General features: G+C 43.1%; 1 protein-coding gene across 1 annotated transcript; it reads left to right on the top strand.

Moving 5' to 3' along the window:
• The first annotated feature begins 1241 nt into the window (after positions 1-1241).
• Positions 1242-14038, top strand: LOC129867419 (transmembrane protein 47-like). Its single transcript, XM_055940808.1, has 3 exons — positions 1242-1666; positions 10914-11054; positions 11312-14038. Exons 1-3 carry the CDS (start codon positions 1441-1443, stop codon positions 11488-11490), a joined length of 546 nt encoding a protein of 181 aa, XP_055796783.1. The 5' UTR covers positions 1242-1440; the 3' UTR covers positions 11491-14038.
• Positions 14039-14338: the final 300 nt, after the last annotated feature.

Below are 14338 nucleotides of genomic sequence, written 5' to 3'. Positions count from 1 at the left end.
CAAGTCAGTCCATGTTTCAGTGCAGTAAGCACGGTCGGCATAGCGTAGAGAGGCCCAGAGAATCGTTGTAGGATATCAAGTGGGGTCCATTTGTCCTCATTGGAGACAGAGTGGGTGATTTCAGTCTGCAAAAACTCAGCTTCCACCGAATCTGTTTGCTTAGATTCAGCAGTGGTTTCACTTTTTTCACATGTAGAAAGTCATGGCTCTCTAGGTCAAGGGCACACAGGGCCTCCACCAGTTGGCCGTTGCATTCGATTAATCGTTCTGACATTTCACCAATGACAGCATCCAACATGCTGAATCAATCAATCAACAACAGCAGGCCGGGGACAAGTTAGCAGGTCCGATGAACAGGTCAGGGTTCCATTCCAACATTCCTGAGGCATGTTCCTAGGGCTGTGCCCCATGGTGGCCGTAAACTTAAAGCCGGGGTCCTTCACCGCCTTCAGCAGCCATGTAGTCTCCAGTCTTACTTCTGTGTTGCAGGAACATACTTTTTTCCCCCGCTTTTTATGGAAACCCAAAGGAGTCACACCTAACCGACCAGTGGCTTTACATAGCCCCCCTAAACACACCTGTGCTGACACAGCACAGTGGAGATACAGATTTGTTTTGTGCTAACCTGTCACGCTATTTTTATATAGAGGCATAACACTAAGATGGAAGAGGATAACGTTTTAATTGAGGGGGCTAAGCCGCTTGTGCCCAGTGTGATGAGTAATTCAGTTTACAAGCTTAGGAAAAGCCTATTCATTTTTAGTTTATTTACTTATCACAAAATATAAAATTTCACAGTGTCTAATCAAACTCCAGTCCATGATCACATTTGACTGTAATTTGAAATTGACCCTCAACACATCACCTATGGGTCTAAACATGATGGGAGTGAAATGAACGATGAATCATATGAAATAATTGCACTTGTCAGAAAACCCCTATGTTGATTGAATAATTGCGCTTGAAATCAAATGTGCAACTTTGGAATAAATTGCCTTTTAAAGTAATAATCAAATGTGTGTGGGAGTGGGACAGCCCCCCCCCCCCCCCCCCCCCCCTAAAAATCAATAATAGCTAATTACTGGATACTTCCTTGTGGAAATAAGAATCGGTTAGGTTCAATTATAAAAATGCGATTTCATATCCCCTGTTTCCCTCTGAGAGGGGGGAGGTAATAGGCCAACCTCTATAAAGAGACTGACGGAAATCCAGTGGGCGTCCTAGGCACTAGGACCCTGCAGGTGTCTCTCTGTGATATTTCAGCAATGTTCAGCGCGGTCGGACGACTCGCATCAGCAGTAGTGATACGGTCGCTGCAGCAGCGTCCCTGACGCGCTGCCCACCCTCCACTCACAGCAGGGGAGAATTACACAATTCTTGGTTTGAGACCCAACCGCCAGCCCACGGTCCTCGGAGAAAGATACTTTTGTTTACCATCCCATGGCTTCATCCGTGATTGGAACGGAGGAGGTGCGCGTGTCGGCGTTGACACCGCTGAAGTTGGTGGGCTTGGTGTGCGTCTTCCTTGCGCTCTGCCTGGATGTCGGGGCGGTGTTGAGCCCCGCGTGGGTAACGGCGTATAACCAGTACTACCTGTCTCTGTGGGAGTCCTGCTGGAAGCCTGTCAACTCGGACACATGGCAGTGCAACACAACGCTCGAGACTGGTGAGAGAGACCTGCCTCGTGTTCACTAATGTCAATAGACCTATTACTATTATTACTGTTCAAAATTCCCATATGCATCTATACTGTGTTGATGTTGAGGTACAAATTGATAGGGTTCTATTTTGAGGACATTTTGAGGGATTATTTTTGTTTCAATGCCCATGATGATATGCTATGCATCCATTGAGGAATATATGAATTCAGAGATGAAAGGGGCACCTGCTGCTGAGTCTTCTGGTGCATCAGTACAATCACTGTTTATTTTTTCTCTGCTCAATAATAATTTATGTTGCAGCTAAAAGGTAAAGGAAAAAGCATAATTTTTCCCATCCACTCTCTGTTATCAAATGTATGATGCACGCTCAAAAATGGGCTTTTCATAGTTGTAAATAGTTTATTTCAAACTTAAAGGACTTGTTATAATTAATTATGGGCATATAAAATAGCCTTTACTTGCCCTCTTTTCTATTCGCCCAACCCACCACTAAATGATGTGGGAATTTTGTCCAGCTGGGGTTTATTGGGCTTTTGTTGCCGACAAAATGAGCCTTTGTTGGGGTTCCTCTGCCGGCCAAGGAGCAAGGGCAACTTTGAGAAGTGAACTCCCCAGAGATCCAAATGCTGAGAGATTAGTAACCAGGGAAACAAGTGGCACATTCTAGAAACGCTGTTTTCCCCACTGAAAAGGGGACTTATTTTTCATCCAGCATGGAAGTTTTTGTGGAAAGAAACTGTATTTTGATTACTCAACCAGGTGTTCAATGTGTCTTTTTATCTAGTTTGTTGGCTGCAGATAGTGTGTTGTGCAGTCAATGAATAAGTGTTTTTGTTTGTCTGAGTACACTGTTTTGTTTATGTGATGAGTATCCTAACTGAGGGGTCATTTTGGCACTGCTCCTCTCTCCTGTCACTCTGAGACAAAGTGCAGCTTGATTCCTTATAAAGACATGGAGTCTCTGTGTCACTAGCAGCCAGCATACCACAGTAACTGCACACAGCAAACTGCCCATTTCCTCAGTTTGGCCTTGCACTAGACTTAGGGATCAATTTGACTCACAGTAATCAGTCAGTCTCTCACCCCAATATGTAAGTTTCCTCAGTGTCATGCCCAGGGCATTAAACAAAATTTGTTTGTATTGTATTTACCCTGTTGGTGCACTTAACACGTTCTGCTGAGTTGTGTATAGATGTGTAATCATATCCTACAAGCAGGTTGGTACACTCAGTAAGGAGTTCTGCAGGGTTGACGTGCATGCATTGATGTGCATACAGATGATCTGTAAATGGGTAACATTTGGATATTACGCTCAATCACACACATTCTCTATCTCTCTCTCACACACACACAGGTGTAGACAGTCTCAGGAGTGTGGTGCGTCTGTGTGAGACATTTTGCGCTGATGCCAAACCAGTGAGAGAGGAGAAACGAATGTGGAGTGAGTGTGTGCACTTAGCAGACACTACTCATCACTATTAGCGCTGATCTCAGTTCAGTCAGAGGTGAAGAAACTCTCCATAGTCTCCAGGTTCTGATCTGACACAGTTAATCCCTCTTATTGTCTCAGGCTGAGAGTAGCCCTGAAGGCCAATCCAGATTTTTTTAATAGAGATGACAGCCCCTGAAATACACATAGCGAGATGTAATTAATGATCAGATTGGATCTTGCTAATCTCCATTTCCATCTGTCATCATACAGAACCTTATCTGTATCCCAAATGGCACCCTATTCCCTATATATTGCACTGTTTTCGACCAGAGCTCAGAAGTAGCCCACTACATAAGGAATAGGGTGTAATTTGGGACGCAGTCCTATATTAAAAGTTAGCCCTTCCTGTCCTTCTAGCACTGAGACCCCTGGCTGTATTTTTCTCACGCAGTATGTGTCTGTTCTAAATCTCTGAGCTTCTACAATGAGTTTCTGTATCCTGCTGTTACACAACTGATTGAGACTGATAACCACTGCAGTGGTTCCTGAAATTTCAGCCTTAGTCAAAAACTTCTATAGGATTCCAATAGAAAAATCCTATCAGATTTTGGAACCAGTCCTATAGGATACATTTTGGAACGAATCCTATAGGACTGGTTCCAAATTCTGATAGGATTCCAATACGAGAATCCAATAGAAAAACCGTATCGGATCCTATAAAATCCCAGAGGAGTCCAATAGGGCTGGTTCCAAAATTTGATATGATTGAATCACTCCCATATTGTGGTGGTGTGTTGAAGAGGTTGAGAACCTCCGAGAATTATCACTGGCAAAGAGATGGAGATTGTGCTCCGGAGAGACACGGGAGACTGTTCCTCAGTTTACTGGTCTTTAATCTTGATTGTAGTTTAACATAAATGTTCAGTTTTCTGTGCCATATTTAGCTCTGATATTGTCCAATAAATCTACTGTGATCGGTCCAGAGAGGTTCCGATCTATGCGTAGCGAGGGGTGGTGTAAACAGAGGAAGAGTCGGCTTTTTAAATTACAAAAATCGAAATTATATATTTAATGTTTACAGAATGGCACTCGGCCGGTTCAAGAAAGGGGAAACAAAATCCAAGCCCGGTTCAGAGTACTTCACTTAGAAACCCAAAAAATATTTTCGATAATCATTAAATTATATTTTGTGGCTAAACTTGGTTTTGGATCGCGGATAGAGGTATCACTCAAGGAAGTTCTTCCTCTTTACGCCGTCCTTTGTCTCTCAATGTCCTCTTCTGTATTTTTATCCTTTCTTCGTTCTCGATTTCTCCCTCTCCCCCTCCATTGTTCTCCTCGTGCGTAATTGCCTCCGTCCCTTCACCTGCGCCGGTAATAAGGGGCGTGTTGGAGGAATCCTGTAACGTTGGCGACGATTCCTGGAGTGGGAATCTCTTCTAACCAGTGATATAGAAATGATCGGATTCAGTGAGGCCTTTGAATAGTCTTAGTTTAAACAATGTAAACACACCAACAGTTTTCCCTCACTCTATTGATTTCGATATGATGAGTGATTTAACAAAATAGTGTTGCTTTCGGCGTTGGCGACCCACTTGAAACAAAATGCAACAATCAACAATGTAGCTGTCTTTATAAAAGTTGTCCTGTAACCAGTGATATACAGTAAATATTCCCAGATTCCGTATGTTTTTTTTTTTTTTAGTAAGGTTAGTTTGAACAGGGCGTGCAACCGTTCTGTCCATTTATTTCAATGTGATATCAAAATGAGTGCTTGTCAAATAAGTGTTGCGTTCTCTTTCCGTTTTGGCCACACCCCCAAATCAAAACGCGTCACTCCAAAGTGTAGCTGCTCGTCTCCTGCAGGTTTGCAGGTTCGATGTGTTTTTGAGTTGTTAGTTTGAACAGCGCATGCAATTCGATCTCCCTTCTAATCAATATGAGTGATTTAATTGGCACTTGTCAAAACATGGTGCATATGCAGTTTATAAGGTGCTCAAAAAAATACTAATTCAAGTAATATGATTACTATTGTGGCATAAAAAATAAACTTTATTTAACCAGGTAGGCAAATTGAGAACAAGTTCTCATTTGCAACTGCGACCTGGCAATGTATGTGTAGGTAGTAGCCTACATTTTATGTTTAGGTTTTCAAAACTGTTTATTGATGATTGATTTGGACACGTCAAAACGGTCTTTTGACATTGGGATATTTATCAAAAGTTATTGTAACGGGAAGCAGCAACAGCATCATTTTCAACTTATGTTTTAGGAATTTAAATGGAACTTTCAACATTCATTTCCTGTAGTATTTAATTAGGTAACAACTGCTGAATGAGTCCAACAAAGTGATGTGATTGATTTATTTAGATCTACCAGAAATCATGAAAACGGGGTTGGCTTGCCTAATTATAAAGGCACATATATTTAGCAATAACAAACAAGATAAACATTCCTCATTTACTATAAAAATACAGTGACTCAAATAACATACTAAGCTAGAGTTGAGCTGACAGCCATTTTGCACAGTTTCACTATGATTTTAGTCATCAATCTAGCAAGAGGGCAATATTTTATTAATGTAGTGTTTCCCCCCTAGAAAGCTATGACCTTTGGCTTTTACCTGGACTTGTTTATTTATATCTGAGAAAAATAAACACTTTTCAAACCATATGGTCTAGTACACAATCCAAGTGTAATAAAACGTATACAAATATGATAAAAATATAAAATATATATATATTCAATTCATTATATTCAATAATGAAGCCGTTTTATACTTTATAATATGTCCATATATAGTTCTACCCAAAATATTTACTTATGACAACAAAATATAATTTATTGGGTTAAATAAAGGGAAACAAAACATTCTAATAGGATTTTGATTGGGGTTACAAAATCATACACCTAATAATCCCCAGTTTACAATTGGCTCATTCATCCCCCTCCTCTCCCCTGTAACTACTCCCCAGGTCGTTGCTGCAAATGAGAACGTGTTCTCAGTCAACTTACCTGGTAAAATAACGGTAAAATAAATAAAAAATACAAGATTTAGCAAAAACCTATAGATGCAATCTGATTACTTTTGATTTACAATAAGAAAAAAAAGTAGTAAAATAGGATTCTGATACAAGTGACACAAAATCCTATAGGGTCCAATTGCTCCCGAGTGGTGCAGTGGTCTAAGACACTGCATCTCAGTGCAAGAGGTGTACCTGGTTCGAATCCAGGCAGCATCACATCCGGCCGTGATTGGGAGTCCCATAGGAAGGCACACAATTGGCCCAGCGTTGTCTGGGGTTGACCGGGGTAGGCCGTCCTTGTAAATAAGAATTTGTTCTTAACTGATTTGCCTAGTTAAAAAAATATATATATATATGTTTTTTTAAGTCATCCAATAGTAATCTGATAGAGGTGCCACAAAATCCTACAGGATTGTGAGAATCCAATAGGATTGTATTGGAAAAAATCACTAATCCTATAGGATATTTTTGACTAGGGAGTTGCGGTCTGATAGGTAGAAAATGACCAAGATTACTGTCGATGACAAAATTTCTAATTATACTGAACACAACATGTAAAGTGTTTGTCCCATGTTTCATGAGCTGAAATAAAAGAGCCCAGACATTTTTCATATGTACAAAAAGCTTATTTCTCTGAAATGTGTTTACATCCCTGTTAATGAGCATTTCTCCTTTGCCAAGATAATCCATCTACCTGACAGGTGTGGCACATCAAGAAGCTGATTAAACAGCATGATCATATCTCGGGTGCCCCTTGTGCTGGGGACAATAAAACACCACTCTAAAATGTCCTGTCTTGTCACACAACCCAATGCCACAGATTTGTCAAGTTGAGGGAGCGTGCAATTGGCATGCCGACTACAGGAATGTCCACCAGAGCTGTTGCCAGATAATTGAATGTTCATTTCTCTACCATAAGCCGCTTCCAATGTCGTTTTAGAGCATTTGGCAGTACGTCCAACCGGCCTCACAACCACAGACCATGTGTAACCACGCTAGCCCAGGGCCGCCACATCCGGCTTCTTCACCTGCGGGATCGTCTGAGAACAGCCACCCGGACAGCTGATGAAACTTCTGTACAGACTGTCAAAAACCATCTCAGGGAATCTCATCTGTGTGCTCGTCGTCCTCACCAGTGTCTTGACCTGGCTGCAGTTCGTCATTGTAACTGACTTCAGTGGGCAAATTCTCACCTTTGATGGCCACTCACACGCTGGAGAAGTGTGCTCTTCGCGGATAAATTCCAGTTTCAACTGTACCGGGCAGATGGCTTGTATGGCGTCGCTTGGGCAAACGGTTTGCTGATGTCAACGTTGTGAACAGAGTGCCCCATGGTGGGGTTATGGTATGGGCAGGCATAAGCTACGGACAATGAACACAATTTCATTTTATTGATGGCAATTTGAATGCATAGAGATACTGTGACGAGATCCTGAGGCCCATTGTCGTGCCATTCATCCGCCGCCATCACCTCATGTTTCAGCATGATAATGCATGGCCCCATGTAGCAAGGATCTGTACACAATTCCTGGAAGCTGAAAATGTCCCAGTTCTTCCATGGCCTGTATACTCACCAGTCATGTCACCCGTAGAGCATGTTTGGGATGCTCTGGATCGACATGTACAACAGCGTTTTCCAGTTCCTGACAATATCCAGCAACTTCACACAGCCATTGAAGAGGAGTGGGACAACATTCCACAGGCCACAATCAACACCCTGATCAACTTTATACGAAGGAGATGTCGCGCTGCATGAAGCAAATGGTGGTCCCACCAGATACTGAATGGTTTTCTGATCAACGCCCCTACCTTTTTTTTAAGGTATCTGTCACCAACAGATGCATATCTGTATTCCCACTCATGTGAAATCCATAGATTAGGGCCTAATGGATTTTATTTAAATTTGCTAATTTCTTCATATGAACTGTAACTCAGTAAAATCTTTGAAATTGTTCCATGTTGCGTTTTTATATTGTTGTTCAGTGTAGCGACAAACAGGAGTTAGTGAAGCTCCCACGGTTGGAGAGGCAGCCAATGAGGTCGCTGGAAATGAGAGGCTTCCTGTGATGACAGGACCATTTTTTGTAGAAGCAATATTTGGTCCATGAAGGGAATGTTTGTTTATGTTCCGGCAGCTCGGCCTGTGGAATGATGTTTCCCCCCGACAAGAGTGGGACCTGTAGTTTAAGCAGCTTACACACTGTCACTTTCCCTCATTGTTGAATGGTTTGATCATTCCCGTCTGCCTTGCCATAGAGGAAATGGTTTGCCATTAAGTTTTAAGCCACTTAGCTGTGATTGTAATGAATATTATACATCTTCTATTGGCCTTTTTAATTGATATGTCCAACTATTCAAGCTATTTCTAACACGCATGCATCCACGTACCCACACAGACACACGCACCTTTTCTATTTGAAAGACAATCTATTTTCTCTGATGGTATTTACTTTGCCATTATGCCTTTTAAGATAATCAACCTCATAACATCCCTTGTCTGTTTACATATACCATACCCCCACCAAGCCCACAGATTGTTGATGAACAAGTCTAGACTGTTGCTCCTAACAATAAAACATCTATACCACTCAGGGGTTCTTGTAGCCCACTCAGGGGTTCTTGTAGCCCACTCAGGGGTTCTTGTAGCCCACTCAGGGGTTCTTGTAGCCCACTCAGGGGTTCTTGTAGCCCACTCAGGGGTTCTTGTAGCCCACTCAGGGGTTCTTGTAGCCCACTCAGGGGTTCTTGTAGCCCACTCAGTGGATGTGAATGGAAGCCAGTACACCTCCCAGTTAATTAAGAGTGTCTAGCAGCTAGCTATAATAGACCACATTTACATGTAGTCAATTAGCAGATGCTCTTAACCAGAGAGACTTACAGCAGCAATTAGAGTAAGGTGCCTTGCTCAAGAGTACATCAACAGATGTTTTTTAAATTACCTAGTCAGCTCAGAGACTTGAACTTGCAACGTTTCAGTTACTGACCCAATGCTCTTATCCACTAGGCTGCCTGCCGCCTCTAAGACTAAGCTTGTACACATTCTATGGTGGAGGGTAAAGTTGCCCCATTAATGGTTAAGGTTAGGATTGGGCAAGGGGAAGCTGATCTGGGTCTGGGTAGCCATTTGATTAGATGTTCAGGAGTCGTATGGCTTGGTGGTAGAAGCTGTTTAGAAGCCTCTTGGACATAGACTTGGCTTCGGTACTGCTTGTCGTGCGGCAGCAGAAAGAACAATCTATGACTGGGGTGGCTGGAGTCTTTGACAATGTTTAGGACCTTCCTCTGACACCGCCCGGTATAGAGGTCCTGGATGGCAGGAAGCTTGGCCCCAGGTATGTACTGGGCCGTACGCACTACCCTCTGTAGTGCCTTGCGGTCGGAGGCTGAGCAGTTGCCATACGAGATGGTGATGCAACCAGCCAGGATGCTCTCGATGGTGCAGCTGTAGAACCTTTTGAGGTTCTGAGGACCCATGCCAAATCTTTTCAGTCTCCTGAGGGGGAATAGGTTTTGTCGTGCCCTCTTCACATCTTGGTGTGTTTGGACTATGTTAGTTTGTTGGTCATGTGGATGTTAAGGAACTTGAAGCTCATTCCATACACAAAGTGGTTGGATATAGAAATCCAATAGTTTCTCCCCTCTGTCTCCCAGCCCCCTGTGTGTCACTAGCCCCCCTCTCCTATCCTTGTTAGCATTCCAGCGAGGACAGAGTGCTATTCTAGTCTCTACTTTAGATGAGTGATTTGGAGTACTTCTTGAAACTGCTGCTGACTTTGCATCGAGCAGGCAGGAGGGACACCTATTATCCAGTCACCCAGAGAATAACGGTCTACTTCTGCACTGAGACAGAGAGAGAGGGACACCTATTATCCAGTCACCCAGAGAATAACGGTCTACTTCTGTACTGAGACGGTCTACTTCTGCACTGAGACAGAGAGAGAGAGGGACACCTATTATCCAGTCACCCAGAGAATAACGGTCTACTTCTGCACTGAGACGGTCTACTTCTGCACTGAGACAGAGAGAGAGGGACACCTATTATCCAGTCACCCAGAGAATAACGGTCTACTTCTGCACTGAGACAGAGAGAGAGGGACACCTATTATCCAGTCACCCAGAGAATAACGGTCTACTTCTGCACTGCGACAGAGAGAGAGGGACACCTATTATCCAGTCACCCAGAGAATAACGGTCTACTTCTGCACTGGGATTCATTAAGGGGCCTAGCAGTGAGAGAGAGCAAGAGATATACAGTTTGTGTGTTAGTTTTCATCTATTTTTTTTGCTGTGTTGGGTACAAATGTGATTTTAGTGCAGGTTTAACATTCTTGGACCATACGCCACTCTGTTGACATGGATCACTAGGCTAATAACCCCCATGAAAAGATTTTCCTGGCAAACCTCTGTCAGATCCTCAGAATACTCTTCCCATGAGGAATAGGAAGCCTTCTGTTACCAGATGGTGTGGGTGGAATGTCAGACTTTCATGTCGATGGCTGTGTCATTTTTCACTGCGGCTGTGTACTTGGGCATGTCTGTGAGACTTCGCATTGCAATGTTACAAGCCATCTCTCTCGCGCTCGCTCTCTCACGCTTGCTCTCTCTCTCGTTCTCTCTCGCTCTCTCTCTTTCTAGTCAATAAAATAGGGAGGTTCTTGAGTGCGTTCAGACTTATTTTGACCAATTTCTCTCTTTCAAATAGAGGTGCTACAGTGTATTCAGTACAGATACATAACTGAGCAGGGTTTTCTACGCTCTCTCTCTGTGCCCCCCCTTTCTGTCTCTCCCTCTCAGACTGGCAGATTGCCACGTTGGCCCTGTTGCTGGGTGGTGCTGCCCTCATCCTGTTCTCCTTCCTGGTGGCCCTGGTGTCAGTGTGTGTCGGCTCCAGGAGCCGCTGCTACAGACCTGTCGCTGTCTTGCTGTCCGCTGCAGGTATGGCATGAATACATGCACACACATCTTCAAACAAACACACACACACACACACACACACACACACACACACACACACACACACACACACACACACACACACACACACACACACACACACACACACACACACAGTACATACATACTCTACACAGCATACACACAGTACATACATACTCTACACAGCATACACCCACAGTTTGTTATAACTAGAGAATCTTCATTTTTCTCTGATCTTGTCATTTACTCTGTAACAGTGGTGCTTCAGGTCTGCAGTCTGGTCCTCTACACCATTAAGTTCATTGAGACGGTTAGCTTGAGGATAAACCACGAGTTTAACTGGGGCTATGGCCTGGCCTGGGGGGCCACCATCTTCTCCTTCGGAGGGGCCATTCTCTATTGCCTCAACCCCAAGAACTATGAAGACTACTACTAAACCCTGCAAGAGGAGAAGAGAGCCCTCTACACAACTTCATGTACCCCCCCCAAACTCACTGTGATAGCAGGCTATGCTCTGAACTTAGTCTATTCATTTTCTCTACCAGTTATATAAAACATTCACAGAAAAAATGTTGGAGAATAAACAACAGTAGTGTCTATAGGTTCCATTCAGACCATCATACAATTGTACTGTACCAGATGGTTGGCTCACAGGCTGAAAGGGACACTCTTACTCACATTATGATGTTGTGTTCTCCAAGGGAATCTCTGCCTGTGTTGTGACTGATGTCTGCTATAGGCTAAGTGGTTAGGCTGAAGAGCCAATCAGACAATTCAATGGAATCCTAATGTCCAATCAGATACATCAGTGAAACCATGTCAGGTCCCCTTTATGATAGGAACTTAAGCAGGATTTGGCAGGCACAATGCTTTGTTATTAATGACCAATCAAAGGGACTGGTGAGAGTGATGGACATAGACCAATCAGAGAGCAGAAGGATAGTCCAGGTGGACAGATTGATCTTGAGGAGGAAAGAAGTAGAATATGAGACTCATCTAAGGAAAGGAATCAAGGATGCATACCTTCACCCCCACTAACATACTGAACAAAAATACAAACACAACATGCAACAATTTCAAGGATTTTACTGAGTTACAGTTCATGTAAGGAAATACGTAAACTTTAATTAATTAATTAATTAGGCCCTAATCTATGGATTTCATATGACGGCAGGGGAGCAGCCATGCGTGGGCTGGAAGGGCATAGGCCCACCCACTTGGGAGGCAGGCCCACCCACTGTGGAGCCAGGCCCAGCCAATCTGAAGGATTTTTTCTCCACAAAAGGGCTTTATTACAGACAGAAATACTCCTCAGTTTCATCAGCTGTCCAGGTGGCTGGTCTCAGATGATCTTGCAGGTGAAGAAGCCGGATGTGGAGGTCCTGGGCTGGCGTGGTTACACATGGTCTGCGATTTGGACGTACTGCCAAATGATCAAAAATTATGTTGGAGGAGGCTTATGGTAGAGGAATTAACATTAAATTATCTGGCAACAGCTCTAGTAGACATTCCTCCAGTCCGCAAGCCAATGACACGCTCCCTCAAAACTTGAGAGATCTGTGTGTATTGTGTGACAAAACTGCACCTTTTAGAGTGGCCTTTAAAGTCCCCAGCACAAGGTGCACCTGTGTAATGACCATGCAGTTTAATCAGCTTCAGATATACCACACCTGTCAGGTGTATCTTGGAAAAGGAGAAATACTCACTAACAGGGATGTAAACATTTGTGCACAAAATTGGAGAGAGATAAGCTTTTTGTGTGTATGAAAAACTTCTGGGATCTTTTATTTCAGCTCATGAAACATGGGACCAACAGTTTACATGTTGCGTTTATATTTTTGTTCAGTATATTTGTGATTACCTTTGTCTTTATTTAATCTGTGGTAATCTAAAAGAGGACTGGATGGGTTCAGGCAGGCAACATAGAGTTTAACTAGTGGTTTTCTTTCACCTATCCTGCCCCTCTAGATCAATTCATATGAAGGGGAGGTGACAAGGAGAGGAAGCCACTATAGACTATTGGTACACGCCCCAATGCCACAAACAAGAGATGGTATAATTGATTAGGCCAGAGGTCACAACACATTCCAGGCAAAGTATTACTGGTTAATCATTAGCTCAGGCTACACACAGCCATTAAGTAGCAGTTAGGCATAATCTAAGACTGTGAGGCCTAACCCCAGCTGTGCCGGGTTCAGATAACAGCAGATGATATGTAACTATGTACAGTAGTTTGAGTTGGTTTTGTGTATTAAATGCTTTAATATAGTGTAGTAGATAAGGTGTGAAGAAGGCAATTGACCAGTGTTGTAGTGTGTGGGGCCTGAAGTGATATGATCAAACAGCCAGTGGAGGCTGCTGAGGGGAGGACGGCTCATAATGGCTGGAACGGAGCGGCGTCAAACCATGTGTTTGACGTATTTGATAACACTCCGCTCCTGCCGTTACCCCAAGTCCGTCCTCCCCAATTAAGGTGCCACCAACCACGTGTGCACTCACATACTTCCCATGTGATGCCTCTTGGTCCACACTAGCAATCTCCCAAATGGCACCCTATTCCCTATATAGTTCACTACTGACAAGGGGCCCTGGTCAAAAGTAGTGCACTGTGGGGAATAGGGTGCCATTTGGGACACAAAGCTCAGTACAAAGACCTCTTAATACTGCACTATTATAGAAAATGTTTTGAATATACTCTCATTCATAAATTAAAAAGAAAGTAAGTCTTTACATTAAAAACAATACATGCAAAATGAAGAGTAGGAACGCTTGAGGTAGAAATGTGGGCATGTAAAGGAGTAACGAGGTGTGTGTGCTGAGTGACTACACCTGCATTGCCTGTTTGGGGTTTCAGGCTGGGTTTCTGTACAGCACTTTGTGACATCAGCTGAAGTAAGAAGGGCTCTATAAATGAAGTTGATTGCTGACGTGTGTGATGCCTACTGCTTTATTTACTAATACAATAAAACTGGTCATGAAAAAGACTTGCGTGTTTAATTTGCATTTGGGGACAACCCAGTCAAAGCAAGCAGTAGATCATTAAAGGCCCAGTGCAGTCTAAATCTAGATTGTGTTTTACATACATTTCCACACAAGGTTGGAATAATACTGTGAAAATGGTAATGCCCTGTTTGTTTTCAAACCGCTCTTACACACAGAATTCCAAACCTCTGCCAATAAAAACAAGTTCAGCTTTCCCCTCTTCACTCAGACCAGTCCTAGATAGCCCTTGCAAAATTGCTGTTTCTTTTGACCATTTAAATGTAAAAACAAATCACAGTAAG

The sequence above is a fragment of the Salvelinus fontinalis genome, chromosome 12 (genome assembly GCF_029448725.1).
Source record: "Salvelinus fontinalis isolate EN_2023a chromosome 12, ASM2944872v1, whole genome shotgun sequence".
NCBI lineage: Eukaryota > Metazoa > Chordata > Actinopteri > Salmoniformes > Salmonidae > Salvelinus > Salvelinus fontinalis.
This window is presented reverse-complemented; position numbering and strand designations above follow the sequence as displayed.

Bases quoted from the DNA above. Each gene is read 5' to 3' on its own strand.
- LOC129867419 (XM_055940808.1), top strand. From the start codon at position 1,441: ATGGCTTCATCCGTGATTGGAACGGAGGAGGTGCGCGTGTCGGCGTTG. The intron at 1,667-10,913 runs GTGAGAGAGACC...TCTCCCTCTCAG, and splicing joins CAACACAACGCTCGAGACTG to ACTGGCAGATTGCCACGTTG. The intron at 11,055-11,311 runs GTATGGCATGAA...ACTCTGTAACAG, and splicing joins TGTCTTGCTGTCCGCTGCAG to TGGTGCTTCAGGTCTGCAGT.